The 25,950-nt window shown below is 49.0% G+C and overlaps 1 protein-coding gene across 5 annotated transcripts in view; it reads right to left on the reverse strand.

Annotated features, from left to right (window-relative positions):
• The window catches only part of ZMYM2 (zinc finger MYM-type containing 2), a 2,192,903-nt gene that overhangs the window by 768,704 nt on the left and 1,398,249 nt on the right, over positions 1-25,950 (reverse strand). For all 5 annotated transcript variants that reach the window (XM_069640238.1, XM_069640242.1, XM_069640239.1 and 2 more), the window contains one exon: positions 13,466-13,634. In XM_069640238.1, the coding sequence (XP_069496339.1) occupies positions 13,466-13,634 (169 nt within the window). The remainder of the gene's footprint in view (positions 1-13,465; positions 13,635-25,950) is intronic.

Consider the following 25,950-nt stretch of genomic DNA (forward strand, 5'->3'; position numbering starts at 1 on the left):
GGGCTGATCTGCTGTGATTGGTGCGGGCATGATGGCCAAGGGCTGATCTGGACCCAAGGCCTGGCCCCAGCGGGAGCTTGGGGGATGTACTGGAGGGAGCATGTCCCTGATTACATCCCTGAGGATGGTACCCATCTGTGGTGATCTCATGAGTGTGAGGAACTTCTCAAAGAACCTATCCTCACAAGCAGAAGGGGTGCCTAATGGTGTAGGGACTCCTGAGGGCATCGGGACAGGACCCTGAGGTTGCAGTATCCTTGGCGGGTTCAGTCTCGCCTAACTGGGGAATGCGTACCTTGCCTGCGAAGTGGAGGGCTAGGACATGGACCAGGTAACAGGCGTTGTCCAATTCCATCTGGACGCACGGTCCCTTACCTGATCTCCGTGCTGGAAGGGCGTGGGGTGAGCTGACATTTTATCTGGCCTGGTAGCCATTTTGTCTTGCTCCGCGCCATGTGCCTGAAACATGGCAATTGCTGACTTTGGTCCAGTCTCCACCTACTGCTGAAGAGCGAAGGTTGGGACCTTCCCTGCACCGCGGGTCGAGACCTGGGAGGTGGAGTGGCCATGGTGCCGGTAGTGCTGCATACAGGTGCCCCCTCGGACATGGATCTGGTACTAAGGAAAAGCCCTACGGGACTGAGCCCAGTAATAGAGCCTTGCGACCCCTCAGCGGTAGGACCTGTAGGAACTTGTGATCCCTCGGCCCGCGGGACTGTAGCTGGAGTTGCCTCGGTCTTCTTGCTGGTTTTAGGACCTGGTTGGTCCCTCTTGGGCGTTTCCCGGGGAAAGAGTCGCCCTTATGGGGTGCACAGAAGACCAAAGCACCTACCTTGGGCCTGGTCTTCCTCTTCATATATGCTTTGAGGTACCCTGGAGGTGACCTTTCGAAGAGCTCTCTCTCCACCTGGAAAACCGATTCTTTAGAGCGTGCAGGATCAAGGCGGCGCATGCAGTACAGCCGTCAAAAGGCGCGAGCCAGAGTCCGTGGGGGTCGGACGTAGGGGAGGGACACTCAGAGGCTGGACACCTGCTGAAACCTGCCATCATCGACATGCGCCGGGGAGGAGCATGGCACCAGAGGACAGATCAGTACCTGCCAATCAGAAGAGAAAAAGGAAAAGACAACTTCTTCCGGGGAAGAGCACATGGAATTACAAGGCCGGAGGCCTAACCCAGGAGCGCTGGTGAAAGCGGCCCGTTCCAGTCGACACGGAAAAAAGGACCGAGGAGTGGGGCCAATGGGCCGCATCAGGGGAGCGCATGCTCCCAGGGCCGTACCCCCCGCGCACATCTAAATTTAAAGGGGGAGATTATTTTCTTAATGGTGAAAAAGGTTCTGTTTTTCGTCCTTCGTGAGGGATGCCCATACAGTAAGGGGGAAAGGGGACGGGACGCAAGAGTAAAAGATGGAAAAAAAGAAGGACACCTCCAGCTAGAATGCTGCTGAACTGGCAGTGATAAAACCATTATGACCAAGACGTTGTAGGTCTCCCACCTGCAAAGATCCCTAGGCATATTTTGAAACATCCAATAGTGGGTTCTACACTGAAAACCTGGCAAAGAACGCTGAGACAAATGGGGTAAACATAGGCAACATCCTGCCATGGCTGTGCATTTTGACAATTCAGAAGCTGCGCAGTAGATGCAGGAAGAGATTTAATATAGGTGACATTCCCAAGAATGTTACAGTGGGTGGTCGCTATACTGACTATGCACCCAGACCCTTCACTGAGGTTTGGGACAAGTTAAGGCTCACGGGTGAGGGCTGGCTGACACATACAGCCATTTTCACTATGGTTAAATACAAGATCTCTGATGAGACGCATGAAAGCAAGCCATCCGCTTGCGAATTAGCAGTTACCCAAAACTGTCAGGACTTCTCCAAACAACCAATTTTAGCCTCTATGCATTGCCAATAACCTACAGAGGAATTTGAAACTGGCAGCATAATGGTCAGAGGACATAGGGTTGCAACTGGGATGGGGGGGTGAAGGTATTTAAAGCATTATTTAATTAATCAAAGAAGTGTCTACATTTCTCTGAAACAGAGCGATACAGTACAAAATTATGCGACAATTGTATTTTACTCCACATAGGATGCACGCTATGAAACTGAGACAGAGCCCAGACTGTTGGCGTGAGTGTCAGAATGTGGGCACAATGGGGCATATGATGTGGGCTTATGGAACAAAGTTTTTGATGAGATCAAATCGGTCAGCGGTAGTTCCCCAAGAAGATGCAGGCCTCTATGCTGTTTAGATATGACAGACTCATGGCATGAGTGGCCTGAAAGTAGACAACCACATAATTCTTTTTGCAGCTCAAAAAATATCATGACTGGCTGGAAATCGAAAGACGCACCAAAAACACAGATATGGAAGTACATCATATCACAGATGTGCCATCTTGAAAGACACGCTTATAGAATTCGGGTTGGAACTCCCAGATCAGAAAGACTATGGAACCTATTGGAGGATTTCATATAATTTTGGGAGTCAGTAGGGCCCGCCTGACCCCGGCATCTTGGTCTCATCCGTCACAATTCTTGGCAATGTGAAACATAGTGCATGCACCATTTCCATGAACTACTGCTATCCCTCGATCTTGGAATCAAAACTAATAATAACTAGAAGGTTCCATGAATATTGTTTTGCTCCTGGACCGATTGCATTATCCTTTTCCTTTTTTTCTATCTTGCTGCCTAATTGTAATGTATCTCAATGTTGTTTGCTGTACCTTTCATCCCTGCTATTGTACATGGTGTGCGTGACCCGCCATGAGGTTTCTGTGGTGGGGAGAACAGGAGATGGTCCTTGATTTCATTTGTTCCATTCCTTTTAAACTTCAATAAAAATAAAATTTAAAAAACCACACTGAGAAGAATCGGTTGAGCAGGAATCGCCCCATTACCAGAGCTATATGGCTAACCAACAAAGCAGGGGACAAGGCTCCTCCACGTTTGTCGATGTGGAACATTGAAGAGGTGCTGTACATCCAGATCAGAACTACTCTGCCTTAAATAAGTGGAAGAAAGTACTTGATTGCATTAATCATGGCCTGAGTTTTAGGTAGTTTATATGGCATTAGAGCTCGTCCCATGACTAAAGGACATGGGTCCAGCTTTCAACAGAGCAGCTACCCAGCCTTCCAGGGAAGAATCATTGGTAATTACTGCTGAGTAGGGAGGTGTTTTTAGAGAAGACCTTACTATCATGTTCTGCATCTCCTGCCAGTTCAGAATATGTATCTGTCTGACTGGCTACCTATGTCTTAGGACCAGGATTTCAAACAGCAGTTGAAATAGTCTAATCTTGAGCCTGGCAAGGGGCATCAAAAGAATGCATGTTATCATGAGGCCCAGTAGTCTCCGATACAACCACACTCAAGTAATAGATCTGTCCAGAAAATGGCTCACCGCTGAGCAGATGTCTCCTCAACCCTCAGAGTGGGGAACAGTTGGCCTGGACTGCGTCCCAATGAAAGCCACCCAGACCTCTTTAGTCTCAACATAACCTGTTATTGTCAATCACCCCTTCTTAATCTAATCCTAGAAGAAATAGTTAGTTTTTCATGTTTAGGTTGCATCTTTGGAAGTCTCTTCTGTTTCATTCACATGCGTTGGATTCAATAAGTTCCTTCAAGAAGGCCCTAACAACTCTTCTCTTTATTGAATACTTTATTCTGTTGGACAACTTCTGTATTCCACCTATGCACAAATGTAACTTGGTCTGCCCGGCTGTGCAATATAAATTTACAAAGATAAATTCATAAACATAAGCCTATATATGTCACGGTCTGACAGTAGAAAAGCTAAGACGTAAGGAGTGTGATCAGGAAGCCTAGCTTATACAAAACACTGATCAGAATCTGAGGAGACCGACTCCTCTGATGACCCCCTCCACCAACGAGTTGTCTAGATAGACAGACATGCAGACCTCTGGACCTCAAAGGGCCTGCCATCGCGTTCATGATTTTCAGCAACACCTATGGTGTTGAATGGAGTCCGAAAGGCAAAACAGTGTATTGAAAGTGGTGGCCCAAAACTGAAAATCTCAGATATTTGTGGTGCTGTTTTCATATTGGAACATGCAGATGTGTCTTTCTGGTCACTGAGCAGAGCCAATCCCCAACAGAAATAGGACTGCCATTCTACAATCTGGGATGGCATAACAATCTTAAACTTTTCTAGGGGATGAAAACCTTTGAGGACAGGGAGGCCTAGCAGTACCCTCAGGCTCACTGGTTTCTTTCTTGGTGTTGCAAAGCTTCAGGAACAGATTTTCAAACCCTCTTGAGAGGCCAGGACTGTCTACGGCCTTAATTTGGAAAAGCTTCAACACTTCTAATAACCGTGCTGGTGGCCCAAAGTCTTTGTATGCACAGTTAATATGCTGGTGACTCGTGCGCCTTAATGGAAAGATCACTGCTTCTTGGGGTATAAGGCTTGGGAAGAGGAGAGAGGCGAGTAGAATCTGTGGGATGAAGGTCTGCTCTGTTTGCACCTGTAAGAACCAGGTGACCTTTCAAGGTGTCTCCCCCTCCAATCCTGATACTTTTTGAAGTCGCCAAGCAGTCTCAAACTTGAATCCAGCTTGCTCTGTTGGGAAAGAGGTTTTAGTGTCACCAGCCAGATGTCCACCGAGGCCATTGCCTCAAAGGGCTTGCGCTGCAAGGCCGCAAGAACCACATTGAGGTCCCAGACCGGATGCAGTCTATGCACCAGAGGAAAAAGGCTGGACAACCCCTTGAGGAGGGCCTTACCCACTGCAATGGCGGCTGAAAAACGTAGGCCCCAATGGCCGCCAGATAGGTGGAGCAGGTATTGACCCGAACGCTAGAACGAGCCAGATGTGTGAAGAATGCAAGCACATCGTCCAGGGAGCAGGTGATAGGGTCAAGCCCCTTGTCAAAAGCCCAGTGGCAAAACCTAGTTCACTTGCTCGTATACTGAAATCGAGTAGATTGCCTCCTGACCTCCTTTGTGACATCCCAGTTGTCATCCGAAAATTGAGCATGCTGTAGTCTCAGCCGGTCAGGAACCAGGGCCAGCCTGGCTCGGTCTGGGTGCTCCATTGACCCACCCTGCTGCGTCAGGAAGCCTCTGCTGGGGATTGGAAGATGGACAAGCCCCTGTGGGCACAACTGCAGCAGTTCCGAGAACCAAGCCTTTGAAGGCCAGTGAATCAGGTTGAGGCTACAGCTCACCAATGCCCGGAATTTGCAGAGGGTCTGCGCGAGTATTGGAGGAGGGTGAAACGCTTAATACCTGCGGCCTTGGCAGCAGATCCGGAAGGAATCTCCCAGAGACCCCTGACCCAATCCTGCCCACAAAGCAAACCGGGGGCACTTGGAATTCAGGAGAGATGCAAATAAGTCCAGATCCGGAAACCCCCAGTGCTGGAACAGGGAAAACTAGTAGTTGATGTGTAACTCCCACTCGTAGGTGTAGAACCCCAAGGGGCTCAGCTGGTCCGCTTCTGGATTGCTGTCCCCTGGGAGATGAACCAAGGAAATCCATATCCCCTCTGTCAGGGCCCATTCCCAGATTGATACTGCCTAGATGCACAGGAGGGGGGGTATGGGGGGATGGGAACGGGTGCAACCCTGCTTCTTCAGATAAAACACTGTTGTCAGGTTGTCTGTCCTGACCATAACCGCCTTTTCCCTGATGAGGGTGGGGAAAAAGCCTCGAGCACCAGGCCCAATGCCTTTCGCCCTAGATCACGCGCCATGAATGGAGTAGCCCTCCAAAGTTGCCCCATAGCGAGTAATCCGTCATCACCACCAGAGTGGGCTCCGGCAGGGCAAAGGAGGCTCCCACTAATACATAGCAGTCCATCAGCCATGAGTGCAGATCCGGGAGGAGGGCCAGAGGAATTGAGACCCTATCTGACTGTGAGCCTGATTCCTGGACCCAGTTGGCTGCCAGATGGAGCTGGATGCGCCTCATTTTGACGCGGGCGTGCCGAACCTTGAGCACGCAAGACGCCATCAGTCCCAGACGGCCAGAAAGTGCCCAATCGACTTGCTGAACGGCCGTGTCCAATCGCACTCCAAAGAATACCAGATTCCGAGAAGGAGTCAACTGCGACTTCCTCTGGTTGAGGGAAACCCCAGTTGGTCAAGAACATCTGCCAATCTTTGGCAGGAGCACACCGCCCCCTCGGGCGAGCTGGCCCTCACCAGCCAGTAGTCCACATTAGGGTATAAGTGATGGCCCTCCAGACGCGAGGGGCCGAGTTCAGGCCAAAAGGCAGCACCTTGTCATGGAAGTGGTACGACTTAATTGTGAACCGCAGCAACTTCTGATGGGGACATGAAGGCACACATCCTTGAGGTCTAGGGAACACATCCAGTCCCCTGCGCATAGACTGCTATTTGCACGGGTGTAATCATCTTGAAGCGTTGTAGGGGTAACAATAGGTTGAGAAGTGACAGGTCCAGGACTACCCTCAGGCCAGCCTGGTTGTTCTTAGGTATCGCAAAAATCCTAGAGTAGAAGCCAGAGCCCCTGTCTGACTGAGGGACCAGCTCCGCCACCTGCATCTCCAGAAGAGAGAGGATCTCCTGCAAAAGGGCCGGGGGACCCTATTGGAAGCAGAGGAGGAGAGGAAGGAAGAGGAAGACTGAAGCCCATGGCGACTGTAGAAAGTATCCAAGGGCTCTTGAAACAAGGCTTCTATAGCTCCTGAAAGAGAGCCAGGTGGCCGCCTACAGACGAGCCAAGTTCCCCCGACTGTTACGTCATTGCTTTTGGCATCCGAGGGCGAGTGGAAAAAAGCATGCAAAGTCCTCTGCCGTTTCCTCCTCTGGTCACTGGGGACCGGACAGGCCTCTGTGCACTGCGCTCTCGAAACCCCTTGAAGCCGGAGAAGGCACAGGGTTTGAAGTCGGTCCTGACCTGGGACTGAGGGAAGCACCTCTGCCCTGGCTTAGTCAGGATGGCCAAGGATTTGGCGGTCTGCGTAGAGGTCTTCTTTTTCGTCAGCTTGTCATCCGTGGACAAATGAAAAAGATCTGAACCCTCAAAAGGAAGATCCAGGATTCTCTCTTGCACATCAGAGGAGAATTTAGTGGCATGCATTCACGCTTTCTGCCTTATCTCGACCACCAGGCACAGCCCTTGTGGGAGACCAAAGACTCCATGAGGCCCTGCGCAACTGCCTGGGCATCCGCCAGGCCGGCTTTAAAAGAGGCTTGCCTATTCAGAGGGAGGTTGGGCAGTAACTACCCGATCTCCCATTACAGCTTCTGGTTCACTGCGGCTAGGAGGGCATTGGCCTGCTGCAAATACATCCCAGAGTCAAGGTAGCACCGCTTGATGACAAAGACAGTGGTTTAGAATACAAGGAGGCTGCCACCGCTACTGAAGAGTGGGGTTGGGGTGGTAGAACAGGAGGACTGGCTTCCCATTCAAAAGCCTGAACTGGCTGTCCAATCTCTTGTTCATCTGGCCGTTGGCCCTGGGCTTCTCCCAGATCTTTTGCACCAACGGCAGGACATCCTTCTGGAACGGAATGCCCGAGTGGCTTGTGGCGCACCTGGCCAAAACCTCTGCTAGCACTCCTGACTCCTGGGGGGCCTCCTCCGGCTGAGTGACACCCAAAGAACTCTGCAAGGCCCTGAAGACAGTCATGAAACATCTTAGTCCTGGGTGTCATCGTCGGCTTCATGCCCCCCCCCCCTCCCCCTTTTTTCCAGACTGAGGGGAGTCTGGGTCCTGAGACGCCAGAGGGGTCCCCACCTGACCCAGACCCAAAGAAATCTGTGGATACATTGGCTGCTGTGGGGGGGCATGTGTGCGTTGGTGGAACAGGTGGAGATGAGGGCTCTAAAGCAGTGGAAGGACCTGGACCGGGGGAGTAACAGGCAACAGTACTGGATGCGCCAGAGGAACTGGAGGAGGGCCCAGAGGTGGAGGCCTGGTCTGCATGACCTGTGGGATCACTTCCTTGATGATACCTTTGAGGAGCCCAGTCATCTGCAGGGAGCAATGAGAAGGAGGAAGCACTTGAAGTGGCTCTCACAAGCCACCCGATTGCGAGGGCACGGCCATCACCAGCACTGGACCTCCTTTCCTGATCAAATCGTCTGGGAGCATGTAGCCTTAAGGCTGCGAGGGGTAGATGTAACCCTGCAGAGACCATCCACCTGTAAGGTGTAAAGGCCGACACTGCACGACGGAAGGGGACTGGAACCAGCTTGCATGGCCCACTCCGTAGACAAAGGACTGGGGAGACCCGAATCCAAGATGGCCGGCGGCATAGCAGGCTCTGCCATGTGCTTGGCCGCCATCTTGGATACCTTGCACCATGCCCTGAGCGGGAGGGCATGAAGGCCCCATTTTGTCTCAGACATGCAAGGGCACTCCTTGGCCCTGGAACCTGAATCAGAAGCTTTGACCTCGGAGATGGCTCTGGTGGCATCGGAGCCCTCGGCCTACAGGCCGGAAGTTGAATCGCCTTGTGCAGCGACCTCAGAGGGGACTCCAGTAGGCTGGGTGCCCTCAGCTACAGAGCTGGTAGTCGCTGTGGATCGTGCGAAGGACGGACTCCTGGAGGTAGAACACGATGATCCCTTGCCCCCAGGGGCCAAAGAGGAGGATGAACTTGATTGTCCAGCCATGGACCCTGCGGAAGAGCTCCTGAGCCCCTCGGCTTGGAAACCGGTTCCCCTTATGGCCTCGGGTCTGCTAGAATCAGAATCCAAGGTACCCTTTCCTGTGGAAACGCCTGGGAAGGAATCTCTGCATGGAGGAGCCATACTAAACAAAGGGCATATCTTGTCTTGAAGTGGGGTCTTGGAGACAAAATCTTTAAGATGACCTGGAGGAGAAGCGTGGAAGATCTCCCGCCAGGGAGAAAGACTATTCTTCAAGGCCGGGTGACCAAGTGCGCTGCAAGCCGCGAAAGCCTCCCAGCGGTGGTTGGGCCCCATGCACTCAAGACAGACCACATGCTGGTCCGAGGTCGGGAACGAGCGATTGCAGGATGTGGGCCTCGTGAAGCCTCCTGCAGCAGACATGCCCCGGGGGAGGTGTGGCACCAAAGGGAGGTGATGAAGATTTTAAAAAATGAACGGGGAGCATGCAGAAGAATTTTAAAGTCTCCGCTCCTAGCGGCCTGGTCTGACAACGACTGTGCGGAACAAGGGACTGGGGTGAGGCTCCGGAGGTTGGGGCCAGACGGTGCGTTCCCACACCACTACGCGCAATACAAAAACTAAAGGGAAGCTACATTTTTTGGGGCCAAAGTTTCCGGTACCGTCCCCATGTTTTCGGACACCCCACAAGGATGAAGGAAAGGGCACAGGACGTACGAGTATGTCCAAATGAATAAGTCTGCTGTCCAAAAACGAAGTCTAACTAACCCTACATTTCTCATCTCCCGATTGTCTCTTCGGACAAAGTTTCTCCTTCTGCTTCAGAGTAATTGCTAATAGGATATTCTTAAATAGTCTCTTGTCCACCCTTGAAGGAGTTTTTGTAATTCTTTCACCAGTTCTTTGGGGATTTTCTTTCTTTTAAGGGGTTATTCTCCAGAAACCCTATTTGAAATCTGGGTTATTCTTTGATTCAGGCTAACATGTCTTGGATGTTTCTGTAACCTACACTTTCTTATGGGTGGCATGCCATCTTGGTTATTAATGTTCCTTCCCCTTTTCCGGTGGGGTTTACTTTCTTTGTTCGATAGGATTTACTTTGTATCACTTTTCTCTTAAGCTTTCCTCTTGCTTTTACTTCAGAGAATTCTACTTCTGATATGTTCCATTTTATGCTCCTTGAATTAGGGATTATTTTCCCCTCTTCCCAGAGCCTTAGTGTTTTTGTGAAATCTCGTTCTAATGTAATGGCTGCATTATTCTCAGCATACTTTTTCTTTTTGTATGGTTCCACTCTTCCCTTCTTCTTAGGGTATTGGATATTTTCCCCTATTGCCAGGGTATTGGTGTTTGAATGTTAATGATCTTTCTTTCAGTGTTAATTCCTTTTCTGAGAGGAATATTATCTCTTTGAGGTAGCCCATTCTTTGCTTCCTCCTACGTAGGGTACTTACCCCTTTCCCCAGGGTATTTTTATCCAGGTTTTAATGATCTCTCTCTCTCTCTGTCTATCACATTATCAAAGTTCAACTTCATCCACTTTAAAATCAAGGCTTTATCAATTTCACTGGAACTAGTTGCTCCTGTTAAATGATTCCTGGCCAGCCTCCCGTTCTCCATGTTACCTCTGGTTTTACAGGGGAACTTCTCAGTGGCCTGCACTCACTCAGGTTCTTCTAATTTGTTCTGACTCTGCTCACCTCGACAGGGTCGCCACTCAGTCCTCTTTAACTCGGTGTCCCGTTATCACTGCGGGTAAGCTACTTGTTCGATGAATTCTAAGCCTCATGGTTTTGCTGGCGTTGGGACGGGCACGCGGCTCACCACAAAGTTGTCGTGGTCACGGCACCACAAGAATGTATATCTTCTTCTCTCCAGTCTCCCACTATGGGTAGATGCTGGCTCTCCAGCATTTGGCTCTCGCCGTCAGAAAACATCTGAAAATTGAAAGTTCAACGTCTCTCCTAGACTCAAACTCTCTCAGGTGTTAGGAGTTCAGGGGGCCTACCCAGCTTGCATGTGTGTCCCTCTCTTGCTTTGGCTCAGCGTGTCCTCCTCTTTCAGTTCACTCAAGAGCCAGAACCCTTTACCTGGTAGCAACAACATATTTTAGCTTTGCCATCAGCCAAGTGTCTGGATTTTATATTTTTTCTTCAGGTCAGACAGTTCTGTGTATGCTACAAGGGGGAATGGCTCATGGAGTTCCACAAATGAACATGAGTCCTTGTCCCCTAAGAGGAAGTCTCTCCCAGTGAGGTCTCGCTTGCCCAAACCCCTAGGGAGGGTCTTGCGAAGCATGCTCACTTCCCTACCCCGAAATGGGGAGGCTCTAATCCCCTCGATTCACCACACTTTCCTTTCAAGCTTGGCCTATGCCCTGCTCTTGCTTGAGGTGGAAGTAGTCAAAGGGTTGTAGGTGGATGTGGCTGGAAGTCAGAGAAAATGCCATAATGGGGCCAACCAGGGATCAAATATCTCAAGAAGGTTGATAGATGCAGCAGGCCATGTGACATTGCACCTCGAGATGGTCGGAGAAAGCCTTACTGTAGTCCGTAGCCCCCACGGTCTAGCCACTATCTCTGATGAAGAGACGCCACATGAAGATGAGCCTGACTTCATTATCTCATCAGCAACATCATCTGTATGCTTGGCTGCCATTTTTATCAGACTAGGATAACTAACTTTCTCCAGAACTTGGGGGAAATCTACCAACCAGTGTGTAGCCCTTGAGGGCAGTCTCCTTGGAATCCTTGATGGCCTTCCCGGTAATGACACTTGTGACCACGAGCGATACATTTCGCAGGCTTGGAACATACTGCTACGGGAGTCGCTTCACATAGAGGCTCCCTTTGGACCCAAGCCCGGTGCTAGAGCTTGCAAGCGCCAGCACAAAGGGAGTCTGGAACCTTTCAGTTATGGTGAGGGATACCATTAGCAGGATCCTAAAGACCCTTTCCCAGCCAAGGAACTCCCAGAATGTCATTATCTGTGTGGACTTCAGTGGACTTCACTTTCCACTGGGAAAACTCTTTGAGGTGACCTAAAGTTGACATGGAAAAAATCTCCCTCCAGCACCTCACCCTGTTTTAATAGCTCTAGAAGTAGGCCTGTCCAGCGATCCACTGGCAGTGTGGCCAAAGACACTTCAGATATATTGCATGTGAATAAGATGCAAGACTTGGGCTCTCGCAGAAGACTTCTCTAGAAGAAACATGAGACAGCATGCGCCAGGTGAGCAACTGCAGGCTGGAGAAGAAGAATTTGAAAAATTAATAGGGGAAAGTGCAATAAAGGCAAAAAATATGCATGCAAACGGTAATCTCTACATGCAAAAGGGACAAGCGGGTGCCGGCGTTGGGCTTGTGGAGCTATACTTCAAATTTAATGGGGAAGCATTTTGCAGTGCAAATGTCTCCCGTCCCCGACAGAGGGGCACATGTACTGTATGGAGGAATGATGGGGCATAGGGGTGTGACTGCTACACTTTATTAAAGCAAGACATAAATCAGTATTATTCCAGTAGTTACAAGTGTTAAGATGGGTGTCACATTTGTCTGGGTTGGTGGGCGGATTTTCTGTTCTAATTTATTGAAAAGGCCAATAAAAGTCATCTAAAAATGCACTGTCTCGGACAGCTGGTTATTGCTTCACTATGTAAAACAAATAATATTTCATAAAGATTTTTCATGCAGAAAATACAGACCTAACAGCATTCTGCTACTAGAGTGAGATTGAAAAGTTGGGTAGATTTGCATTCCAATATAACCAAGCACACAACGTTTGGTCACAAAGAACAGAACTCAACGATCCGCAGATGTCAGAAGGTAGTTTATTTATGCAATGGGACACAGCATTCAATTAGTCTAGTTAATCCCAGAATGGATCCCCCACTACAGGTTTGTCAACAGTCTTCCGGGGCCCATGGGACAGAGACAAAAACGTGCAGGGAAAAGCACTCACGATTAAAAGCAATTAGACTAAAAATATAATTTGTTTTCATACAGTAGAGCAGGACCATAGCTAACACTTCTCAGCGTTCAAACCAATGTGGCTAAAACATTTGTGCCTCTACAAATTTGAAAATATGCCACAACCAAACGCATTTTTTTCATGACAACTTATCACAACCAACATGCAAATAAAGTTGGAGGCATGAGCTTGTTTTCACCGGAGCATTTAAATTGCATTCCAGGTACCAGGTTCTGCATCTCTTATACAATATAACAGACAAACTTATTAACCATTTGTGTAAGAAAGTTTGTCAAACTAGAAATATCATGATTTTATTTGTGTTAGCATTAATAGCAGCGCCCAAGACCCTCTGGTATCACGGCACTAGTTACAGTAAGTGCAAAGTGAAAGATAATGAAGTGAAAGACAGCGCCTAATAGTTACAACATACAGTTAGGAATACAAGTACAGTGTGGGGATGTGTAGGTCAAAGCGAACACAGTGCAGGGCTGAGCAATGTCAAATCCAGTAGGTACAGGTAGGTAAAAGGGAACAGCGCAGTGCCGATAAATGACATATCCAGTAGTAACAGATGGGTAAAAAGCGATTACAGTGCAAGGCTGAGTAATCGGAATTAACTATATTTATCAAGTGCTTCAGAATGGATTTGAACCCCATCAAAAAAAATCTAAGGTTTGTAAAACCTCACACATTTATTATTATTTGGACTTAGAGAACATGCAGTAAGAACAAGGAAAATTGTACTGTAAAATACAATTCTCATGCTACAGCTGAGGCATTAACAGTATGGCAACAGAATAGGGACTCCAACATTTGCAACAGAAACTAGAAATAATGGAGTTAATTCAAGAAAGCACTTTCAAATAAAATGTCAAACAAAATAACATACCATTTATGTCTGTACATTCAGTCTTTCCCTCATCTTCAGGCAACATCTCTGTCGTACATAGCAGATCAGCTTCTGTCGGGCTTGAAGTGGGTTTACCATTCAGTTCGACTGTTTCTGAACTTCTCTCCGCACTATCCAAGGAAGCAGGCAGAAAAACTGGAACTGGCACCTTAGAAAAAATAAAAGGTTCAATAACTTTTTATAGTCATATATGCTAACAAAAAAATAAGTTATAATTATTCTAATCATAATGAAGAAAAACGTAATTGTTCATTTAGAACGCACTTAATACCAGGAGTGGTTTTTAAGTGCAGAATCGGGATTCGAACCGGTGGCGCGCTGCGTTGTCTTGCTTCCAAGACCAACGCGTTGCCCCTGAGCTATCCTTCCTCCCCTTAAGGCTAGTTTACTTCACTTGAATTTACACCACGCAACCCAAAAAATTCCCTGAAGCATACGGGTGCTAAAGGAATGAAACCTTTTAAGATTGAAACAGGACACAGAACAAACATTCCTCCCCAGGGCAGTACCAGAGGTCAGGTTGAGGCAGAGATGGCTAGAACTCGAGTTTACTTAAACAGAAAGGTATTCATTTTCTTCTTAGAGATACTTAGGGATTTTATGCTTCTGATATCTGGCGGGATGGAGTACCAGAGTCTGGGTGCTGCTATAAAGAGAAAAATGCACTTCTGTTGACTTGGGATAACTTTGCTCTTGGCAAAACAAGCATGTTTGTGCTGTCGAATCTCAGATGTTTGACAATGGGCTTATGAATTAGCCTTTCTGCCAGGTAGTGCGGATTGGCGCCCTGCAGGCATTTATGCACTATTTTTAGCAGGCGGAGGTGTATTCTAGCATCATTGGGGAGCCAATGTAGGCCTGCCTGTGCTTTTGGGACATGTTCGTGTTTTTCAGCCCAACTATAGCTCTTATAGCACTGTTTTGTATGACTTGGGAGTGTAGCAATTTCACTTTTGACGACTCCAGTCAGAAGGCTGCTACAATAATGTTAAAGCATATGATGGCTCTAGCGACCGCCTCACAGCTCTTTTCAGGGAGATATCGGCAGATGTGGGAGAGTAGTCCGATAGAATAAGATGATGGTGCCACGAGGCTGTTCACTTGTGCTTTCATAGTCAGGTTTTGATGTAGAAATAGTCCCAGCGTTTTGATCGTCTGTTTCGTAGAAATATTACACTCTGCTATTTGAAACACAATTCCCACCCAATTGTTATATTCTGGGGTTAGTCCCTATGATCAAGAGTTCAGTTTTCTCATTGTTCAGCGTGAGCCCACTTTCCCTCATCCAATGCTACATGTGATAATATATCTTGTTGATGGCACGCTTATCACCCATATAGTTCCCGGTTGAAGGGATGATGATGCACTGTGTATTGTCTGCATAGTTGGAGAAACATATGTCCTTCCTTTCTAATATCTGGAAAAAAGGGGCAGTAAAAATGTTGTACAAAGATGGTGGCAAGCATGCTCCCTGAGGCACACCATAGGGCAGAGAGGCTGGGATAGCCTCTGCGATGCCACTACAGACCCTAACAGATCTATTCTCCAGAAAGGAGCATACCTATGCTACAACATCCTTACTGAAATTTGCCACATCCTCCAGTCTTTGTAACAATAGTGGGTGTTCCAACAAATCAAATGCAGCCGCTAGGTCCAATATCATCAGCAGCAATGTTGATCATTGTTAATGTTTCGCATAATTTTTTACTTTAACTCTAAAAGGGGCAGATTCAGTACCAAAACCCGGTCTGAAGCCTGACTGCCATTTATTGAGGACATTATGCGTTGTCAAGTGGTCTAGTGTTTGTTGATAGGCCACCTTATCCAAAAAGGAGGAGTTGTTGATTGGTCTATAATTCACAAACATTCCTGGGTCTAATCACGTTTTTTCCAGTAACCGCGTTATTCATGCACTTTTTTTATGTCTAATGGCATTCCATCAATGAAGTGTTGACAATTTTAGTAAGCATGCTTTGATCATCATAGCTGGGCAAGCATCCCCTTTACAATCCGTTGGTTTGAGCCTGCTTAAAATAATACAAAGTTTGGCTTCAGTAACCGTTATGAAGTTAAATATGGGGATTGCCTGCCTTTGGGTGTAATCTGTAATAGGTTTCCACACATCACATTGCTATGTTATGATCACAACCCATCCAAATACTATGCAGCGTCTACCTCATCATCCCTGTCTTGATCCAAACATCAAACCCACCTAAAATACCCGACAAATACCCACCTATGCTGAAAAGAAACTGAAGAATCACCAAGAGCAGCAACTTAAAAGAGAAACTAGAAACCTGGAAGCCAGCGATCACATCACTGGATGCAACAGACAGACAGAAAAGCAAACCTAATCCAGAAATGGATTGCAGAAACAATAAATGACATCTGCCCTGAAAAACAACTAGTCCCCTCAAAAAAGAAAGCAGTGGCAAGATGGTACACACCCCACGTAAAAGCAATGAAAAGAATCAACAGGAAATTAGAACAAGAATGGAGGAAAAACCATGACCAAGCCAAAAGACAACCAATACTCAAAAAGAACTATTAAATGGGATTTTGCATCCCGGCGGGTTTCTCAACTCACTAACACCCTTCCAAATGTTATGCGGTGATCTTGCAGACCATTTCAAGAACAGAATCACCAGCATACACCATGTCATACAAAGCAGACCTATCGACCAAACAATCTACCAGCTATCACCAACCCCAGGACCAATGAACAAAATGCACTGCTTCCAACAGATGACGAGAGGAAAAACTACTAAACTTGGTGAAATAGAGCAACTAAACCTGCTCCCCGATTAACCCCTGCCCTCCAGGCATCTACAAATTAATCCTCGCACAGAACACACCATCGGAATACTACCTAAACCTCTTCAATCAATTCCTATGAACAGGAAAAGTACCAATAGCTTTCAGAACAGCCTACATCAAACCTCTACTTAAGGGCATAACAGGCGATGTGGAAGACCTCTTCAACTATAGACCAATCTCGTAGATATCACCTACCGGCAGAAATACTAGAAACCTACCAACAATTATTGGAGCATGTTGAAAATAACCAACTACTAGAACAGGCACAAATAGGATTCAGACCCCTTGAGAGGAACCAAAACAGCACTAGTCTCAATCTGGGATGGCATAAATATGAACGCTGACTCCAGCACCAAATCAGCACTGATATTACTAGATCACTCAGCTGCCTTTGACACCGTCAACCACAACATCCAGATTAAAAAACTGGAAGAAATAGGGCTCACTGACACAGCAGTGCTCTGGATCAAGTCCTTCTTTGCAGAAAGGACAGAAGCGATCCGGCTAAAGCCTTTCAAATCCACGCCACAGGATTCCTCCTGTGGAGTACCCCAAGGCTCCTCACTATCCCAGATTCTCTTCAACATCTACATGACACAGTTAATCAAACTCATTAAAAGACATGGACTTACAAGCTACAACTACGCAAAAACACACAAATCATCTTCAAATTCAGTGACATACAACAAGAGAGCACACCACTGGAAGAGTGTCCAAAGGAGATCTACCAATGGGTGAACATTAACAAATTAAAAACAAACGAGACAAAACTGAAATCATGATTACAACGCAAGACGGAGGAAATAAACCAAACATGCCATGGCCGACTGAAATGGGAAAGCCACCGACACCATCCAAAGCTGTAAAAAAATCCTGGAATCATCCTGGACAATGAGTTAACACTTGAACCCCAAGTGAATGCAATAATCTGAAAAGGCTTCTATATCCTAAAAACAATAAAAAAGATGTTACCATTCCTCTCCTTCATGCACAAAACACTAGCCTTTGTATCCCTGATTATGTCCAGGATTGATTATGCTAACAGCATAGAACGCCTGCTGAGGAAACTACAACCAATACAAAACGCGGCAGCCAGATTTCGCCTCAAACTCAGCAGAAGAAACCACATCATACCCGCTTCTCAGGATGCTACACTGGCTCCCAGTCAAAAAGAGAATCTCTTTCAGAACCCTATGCATAACGCACAGAGCAGTACGCGGCCAAGGAGCGGACTTCATCCAAAAGAAATTCTCTGTCTACAAACCAGCCAGAACCCGGAGATCCTGCAACAACGTCTGCCTTGAACCCAAACAATGAAAAAGCTGTGCGGTTCAGCATTCTCATGCTCAGCTGTGAACTTATGGAACTCCCTCCACAAGAAAATTCGAACCATTGAGGATCACACAAAATTCAGGAAACTGCTGAAAACCTGGCTGTTCAACTCCAAGCACAATGAAACCAACTGAACCCTGCCCGCACACTGTGCAACATAGCAAGCAGGAGAAAAAGGAGAAGCCACCAGGGAAAACAAGTTAAGGTTAAAACCAAAGAGAAGCCATGCTCCCCCCCACCCCCCCAACCCAACCCAACCCAACCCGAGAACATTCGGGCAGAGTGAAGGTGATAAGCTACAATCGCCAGGGAAGAAGGCTCAGGGAAATCCAGGGAAGGAAATGGGGGAACGGAGGCATGCCATGAGTAAGGGCAAAAAAGAGGAAACTAGACCAAGCATCAACCATGCCCTTACAAGAAACCAAGTTCTGCAAGGAATCCAGTCAAAGAACCCCCTACCCATGAGTAAAGGGAAAACAATTGTGAACTAGATCTAGCATCAACCCCGGCCCTACCAGAAACCTAAAACTCCTCAGGGGAATCCATCCAAACCCACCCACCCCCCGCTGATCAACCTCAGGGCAGTGGCAACCTCACTGATACAACTAGAAAGGGCAAACGAAGAATGGGTAGGTACTACAAATCAACAGGAACAAGCTTAATTTCTGCAGTGAACAAAAACGAATACTAACACTCAACCCTCTGCACACACCCCTGCACTACAGAAAATCAGAACTCCTCAGCACAGCACACCGCACATACTTCACAACACTGCAACCTCAGAATACAGCACACAACCTTGCACAACCCCACATGACGGCCACCTCCCGCCAGGCCCAGTGAACAGTCCAGCCAAACTGAATCTGCCAACAGCACATCACAGCTCCCTTGCTCTTTTTCCCCCGCTCATCTCACTAACCGTTACATGCCCCCATGTTGACAGAGGCACCAGAGCGCCGAGAGACCATGCAAGTGGCACCTGTGCACGGTATAAAAACCATTAACATACATCTCTAGATTATTTCACCGACCTTGCCTTGTGCATGTTCTGTTTTATTAAGTCCAGTTTTTTTTTATAATGGCATCCTGAATTGAGGTGCACCAGGCAGTGTTTTTGGCTGGACCCTCTTGTGTGTTATCATTCCGTTACAATTTTAAATAACTCCTTGGAGTCATGCAGTGCTTTTTCAATTCTTGAATCAAAGGTGTCTTTTTGCCTTTATCACCGCATGGTTGTACTCTTTGGCAGCCATGCTGCAAATTATCTTATCCAAATCTAATTGGGTGTGTTTCCACGTATAAACACTTTTCCTTTTGAGTATTCCAACATCCGTTAATTCATTACTTTTTTACTGAGCCACAAGTTTAGTTCATTGTTTCTTGGTATGATTTTATTAATTGTTCGGAGGTAAGCAAGTTGGCTAGATTGTTTTTTAGAGGCAAGATCTAGTCTTGCATATTTTCCACCTTAAGTTGCCAAGTATTTCTGTATGTGATCCATGTTTTATTATTATTAATTATTATTATTATTTAGCATTTATATAGCGCTACGAACCCTCAGGTATCTGAGCGCTGCTTATTATTACCACCGGTGTGTGGTGCTCATTTGTCGACCTCAGAAGGATGAAAGGCTGAGTTTGGCCCTGCCAGGATTCAAACCTGCGTCAGCAGGCTCTGCACAGATGTCAAAGCGAGCGCTCTAGTCGCTGTGCTATCGGACTGGCATTAACCACTGAGGCATGCTTTAATTTATTAGTAAGATGTATGGAGCAATGAATAAAGGAGTGGTCAGACCATGGACATGGCGTGATTGTGGGTTTGCTTGACATGATATTATACGTCGCAATCCAATCTAGAATATAGCCCTTTATATGAGTGGCTTCCTCAATACATTGGGTAAAGCCCAGGAAAGGGAGCATACTTTCTAGCTCTATAGCCTGCACATCACCCATTTCCTTTCCACAAATCTGGTTGTGTTCAAGATAATGGCCAGCAGGCAGCTTATTCGCTTTGGCAATTAGGAACCATCTTTTAAGCCTAAACTACTATATTGGCAGTCGGGGCAGGGTCGCCACCAAGAAAGACAGCTCCCAACAGGGGGTCCTCGCGGCCCGGGACGACGTCGGCCTCAAGCCAGCAATGGAGTTGGTCACATGTTGCAGTGCTCTAAAGAACGAGAAAAAGATGTGAAAGTTTGGTCTCTTTACTGCTGTTTTGTTTGGATAAGGGGGGGGGGGAATTGGGGGTACTGTGATACCCCTTTTTTCTGTTTTTTGATTCTAAAAATGCCAATAAAAACTAACGTTTAAAAAAAAAAACTACTGTATTGGCGTACAGGTAGTTGGGTGACAGAGTGATAAAGGACACACAGTTCGAGGTCGTTTGGTTATTTACCCACCCCACTGACTGGCCATGCTAATACCTATCACCATTGCCACCCACTACCATCTGCCCCTTCCCTCCCTAAAACACATAGCCACCCTTAAGCCAAAACTATTGCTTTGGAGTACATCTAGAAGGGAGATGGGATGTAGGGAGGGAGAAACAGCTTGTGGGTAATGTTTAGTTATTTACACACCCCTTGGCCATGCAAATACATAGGGCCATTTCCACGCACTACCTGTCGCCTCTCCATTAAAAGGCATGCGCTTGGGTTCTTGTTCAGCTAGTGCAATCTATCCGTAATATGAACGTTTGTACTGAGTAGGGACTGCGGATGGTATTTCTAAGCAGTCTTCTGAGAGTTAATGGCTTAACTGCAGCTGCAAAGGCAATACAGGTGTAATACAATTGCCTTAACCACTTGTTTTATAAGCAGCATGTGAGTCATGGCATCTGCATCTTGCACTAAAGTCCTATTAAAATCAAGCATTGCGGAGGGCCACCAGGGGGTGCGGGCAAGATGGCCGCCTGAATCTCAAGCTCCCAGTATGGCCTCGGGAAACCCATGGATAGACATGCCTTAAATGCTTTTTAACCCCATCTACCAGCAACCGTTGAGGAGGAGAACCGCTGTGGACTACCTAGAAGCTTGTCCGGACTTCAGAGATGCCCCCCATTCCCCAGATAGTGACCTGTGATCAGCGACCCCCCCCTTCCTCCTGGCCTCTGACGCAAGGCCCCAGGCGGGAGCCGCACATCGCCTGGCTGCGTAGTGGGCGGAGGAGTTGAATTCCCCACCCGCTATGACTCGCGCAGCGGGCCTGAGGTGCTGTCGACGGCCCGGGCGGGCCCTGCAGAGGTCCCCACCAGCGGCTTATGCCCTCCCCCCACCGCTGGAGACGGACGATGCTCAGCGGCCGAGGCAGAGATCACGCAACGCAGGGTGAGGAGCCCCGTATCCTCCCTCGGCCGCCACACGGCTGACGGCCTCCGCCTTTCCGGATATCTCAGAGGCCCCACGCCTGATGCGGCGGGTCATCCGACCCCACCCGAGAGGAGGAACGGCCCGCGCGAACAGCACACAGGGCCCAACACCGGGCGGGCCTTCTGAGAAGCTGCAACAGCTGCCGGCGACCGGCTCATCCATTACTGGAGGCCTACAGTGACCTGCCTCCATCATAGGGGATACGGGGAACCACCGCTATACTTACTCCAGCCCGGGGAGCCTGGGGGGCCCGTGCTCCCCCCACCGCTCTCACCACCAGTGATTCGTCTGTGCCCGGGCCGACGCGGGAGTGCGCCTTGGTACCACCTCAACGGTCCACGTTTCCACGCCTGACCACCGCCTCAAAGACACCTTGAGGCCTTCTCCCCACAGCCCCCGCGGGGCTCCGGATTAGTGGCAGTGGAGCCCACCCGACCACCGGTGAAGGCTCAGGCCGTCGCGGGAGCGCGCCTGGGCCACTCCGCTTCCCGGACCCCCCCCCCTTGGGGAGCATTCCCCTGCTGGAGTCCGTGGCCCCCGCCTTCCGCATTAAAGCGAGATTACTCCAGGCCTCCTGCCCACCAGCAACGCTCGGTTCCACACACCGGCGGTACAGGTGAGACACGGCGCTTCCCCCCCTGGGGGCTCCCTTGGGGCCCTCCATAGCCAACTGGTCACTGCCCACCTCACTGCACCCACGGTACCGGCAACGAGGGTTTGCCACATCAAAGGGGAATAGAGCGATACCCTAAGCTATATTAGCCCCCTAAGACTCACCCGGACACCTCAGGAGAACCCTATAGCTTGGTGCAATCGATACCCCATGAACTGGAGGGAGATCCTTGCGCAATACCAATTCACGCCTGGGTCCTACAAAATGGAGACCGGCCCTGCAACCTCGCAACCCCGGACATGTATGCCATCCAGTGCAATATCCAAACGATCCTAGAAGAGATTAGGGGTATGAGAACGGACATGGGGCCAAATTGGCTGGAGGATCGGGTAGAAGGGGTCGAGTGCAACCAGGTATCGACGGACATCCTTGAGGCGCAAATGGAAACTAGATTTCAGGAACTGCAACGCCGCGAGGAGGACCTCCGGCTCAATGTCGACGATATGGAAAACCGGGAAAGTAGGAACAACTTGAGAATTTTCGGCCTTGAGGAGACGGAGGGAGAGACCCCAGTGGGACTTGAAAGCAAAATCCAAGACATCATCAGAATTGTCCTGGGGTCGGAATCTGGGGAGACTCTCCTGCTTGACAGGGTCCATCGGGCTGGCGGGTGGTGGGAGGGTAGAGGCCCACGCTCAGTTCTTGCAAGATTTCAGTACTATAAGGACAAGGCTAGGGTGTTGGAGAGGGCGAGAACCTTACGGGATATTCAACATGGTAACTCCAGGGTGACGATTTACCAGGATCTCTCGTCCCTCACTCTCCAGATGTGAAAGAAATGCGGCACCATCACCAGGTGGCTACAAGAAAAGGGGACACGCTATTGCTGGGGCCACCCATTTCACCAAGCATCCGAATGGCAGGGCCAGAGGTACCAACTAGTCACGGAGGCGGAAATCCGAAGGGCCACCGAGGATCTCACAGGCGACATCACAGGACCATCAGAAAATCGAAACTAAACCGACAGAGATCGCCCTCGTGCCCCTCGAGGCCCAGACCTCTCCCAGGAGGAAGCTAAAGGTCAAAGGCTCAAGCAAATTTCAAAAAACCAAACACCCACCCACAGACCGAGGGGACCCTATATGATCGCACAAGCAGCAGCCAAGGCTCACCTTTCTGTGCAGAAGGCTTGATCTACATCCCACGGGAGCACGCAACGACTCATGGAGCCAGCCGGTCATAGGGTGTTTTTCCCACGACCAGTGGGGAGTTCTTTGTTCAATTGACTTCGGTCAGGGTTGAAGTGTTGCCCATTTAGAGGCTGTTGTATGGTTTCATAGAAAGTTACACGGCGACTCCAAACTGACAATTGTCGGTGTCTCTCCAGGCCTCATGCCGTGACACGCCCCGTCAGGGGAAAAGGGGCCCGATCAAGTTCTAAGGCCGGGGGGCGCCTGGCTCGGGAGACACTACAGCTAGTTCCCCACCGCGGATCAGAAAGGGCCGGTACTTAACGAAGAAAGGCATGTTGGAAAGCGCTACACCTAAGAAATTGTTTTCCCGGGGTCAGGGAAGCGACCCTGGTGGTTTGTTGCCAGTCACAAAATGGGTAAAGGAGGGGAGGGGGAAAGGGGGGGGGTGCCCCTTGCGGGGCTCGAGGGGAAGGGGAAAACCAGCTCAAACTATGGACACTTGTTTTGCAACAGGCTCCGAGTAGCAGACACTTAGAGGTGATTCCAGTGCGCGTAACGAAAAATGATAATGATTGAAGCAAAGATAGGCACGTTGAATGTCAAGGGCCTTAACTCCCAGAATAAGAGATCTCTCACGAGCAACATGTTCTGTAAGCAACACCTAACGGCTCTCTTCCTACAGGAGACGCATTACAGGCAAGGCAGGGAATCGAAGATCAAGGGGAAAGACATTGGGTGCAATTACTGGGCCTCACATAGAAGTTCTAAGAAGGAAGGGGTGGGAATCCTCCTGAGCAGGACGTTCCGTCTCACAGATATAGAAACCAAGAGGGGTTTTGGTGGTCGTTTCCTGGGCATTAAGGGAACCTGTGAGGGAGAGCGCATTACCCTGGCCACTCTATACGCGCCCAACTCAAAAAAATACATTTCCTCACCCAGGTCTTTCATGTCATGGATGAATGGGCAGAGGGAGCCATGATACTGGGCGGGGACTTCAATCTTATAATGGACCCGAGGCTTGACTGGTGGTCCGCGAGAGGAGGGACACCCAGGGGTATCTCCAAGGATAATCTGGCCCTGCAGACCCTCCTGAGAGAGCATTATTGGGTGGACGTTTGGCGAAAAGCATACCCGAGCCAGGGTGGGTACACCTTTTTCTCACCCCCACATTGCACCTACACCAGAATTGACCTTTTGTTAATCTCGGAAGAGGGGAACGGGGTGGCACAACAGCCGAAGGTGGAAGCCATAACTTGGTCGGACCACGAACTACTCATAGCTAATTGGTCACTGCCCATCTCCCCAAGATCTTCCCGATGGCGTTGTAATAATACACTTCTCAGGGACCCAGTATTTCGTGATTTCATGAGACAGGAAATGTTGGCCTACTTTGAGACAAACGACACCGGTGAGACGGATATGTCCATGTTGTGGGATGCCGCAAAAACCACTTTCAGGAGCCTTCTCATAGCGGTGGGCTCGAGATGTAAACGGGAAAGGGACCTAATCGAGGGTAAACTCCGTACAGAGCTGGGCGCTCTGCGAGCCAGAATGGGCCTCTGAAGGGTTGATCGTGGGGCTCTCTTGGAGGAGATGCAGGGTAAAAGACAAGAACTCCATACAGTCCTCATAGGGGAAGTTATCAAGAAAATGAGATATACTAAGCAGAGGTACTACGAACGGGGAGACAAGTTGGGGACCCTACTGGCGCAGAGGGCTCGGGGCTGTAGGGTTGAGAGAGGAGTCACTCGTCTCAGAGATGGAGTGGGTGGGATTCACGGGGGCCGTGAGGAAATAGTGGAGTGTTTCGCTGATTATTACAGCAAACTCTATTCCAAAAAGGCAGGCGAATCACTGGAGGACATCCACGCCTACCTGGCAGAACACGCTCTGCCTAGGCTGTCCGACATGGAGCTAGAGGTCCTGGAGAGAGATATCGGAGGAGGAGGGCACCATCAAAAGACTGAAGGTGGGAAAGGCACCAGGAGATGACGGCTATACAGCTGATTTTTAAGAGCAGACCAAACCCGTCCTGCTGAAGCCCCTGGCCAAATTGTTTAATCAGATCAGGAATCGGGAGTCCATCCGACCGACATTTCTGCAGGCCCTTATCACTGTTATACCCAAACCCAGCAAGGACCAGACGGAATGTGGGTCCTATAGACCCATCTCACTCCTCAACCTGGACACTAAGATCTTTGCTAGAATCCTGGCCACCAGACTAGAGAGCTGCCTCCCGCGCCTGGTACACCCCGAACAAGCGGGATTTGTCTTGAACAGGCAGGGTTCCGATAATATGCAGAAGACGCTCCATGTACTTGCCTCGAGAGGGGTCCGCGACAAAGGCGCGCTTCTACTGGCCCTTGACACGGAGAAGGCCTTCGATAGGGTCAGCTGGGCATTTATGAGGGAGGTATTCACGACTCTGGGTATGGGCCTGAGGTGGCTAGGTTGGATCTCCGTGCTCTACTCCTCCCCCTACGCTAGAGTGGTGGCAAATGGGACCGAGTCGAGTATATTCCCCCATGAGCGTGGTACACGGCAGGGATGCCCTTTGTCCCCACTAATCTACGCACTTGTGATGGAACCATGGGCAATCTCGATCCGTAACGATGCGGCCATCAGGGGAGTACAGGTCGGAGAGATGCAGTGCAAAATCTGCCTTTTTGCAGACGAACCCATATGGGGACCTATCGGGGTACAAAGTCAATCTTGAGAAATCCGTGGCGTTCATAAGGGGAAACTTACCAGATTCAGAGATGGCTTTTGTTAACGGGCTCCCCTTTAGGCTGAGAGATGACGGATTCCGGTACCTCAGGGTCCAGGTCACCCGTTATCCTGAGGGCTTATACCCGGCCAATTTCCCCCCCCACCCCTCTGGTCAGCAATCCGGAAAAAAACAGAGCGATGGTCAGGGTCGGGGCTCTCCTGGATGGCACATCTCAACCTCATAAAAGGTTTTTTTTTCTCTTTCAAATGCTCCCGGTGCTGATCCCCAAAACATTCTTCAAGGAAACAAAGCGAATCCTCCTCAACTTTCTCTGGTCAGGTAAAAAACAGAATCTCCTACGAGGTGCTGACCAGACCGAAGGAGGATGGAGGGGTGGGATACCCTGACCTAGAAACATACCACAGAGCCTCC

Source organism: Ambystoma mexicanum, chromosome 7q (assembly GCF_040938575.1).
Source record: "Ambystoma mexicanum isolate Mex_15411 chromosome 7q, UKY_AmexF1_1, whole genome shotgun sequence".
Taxonomy (NCBI): Eukaryota; Metazoa; Chordata; class Amphibia; order Caudata; family Ambystomatidae; genus Ambystoma; species Ambystoma mexicanum.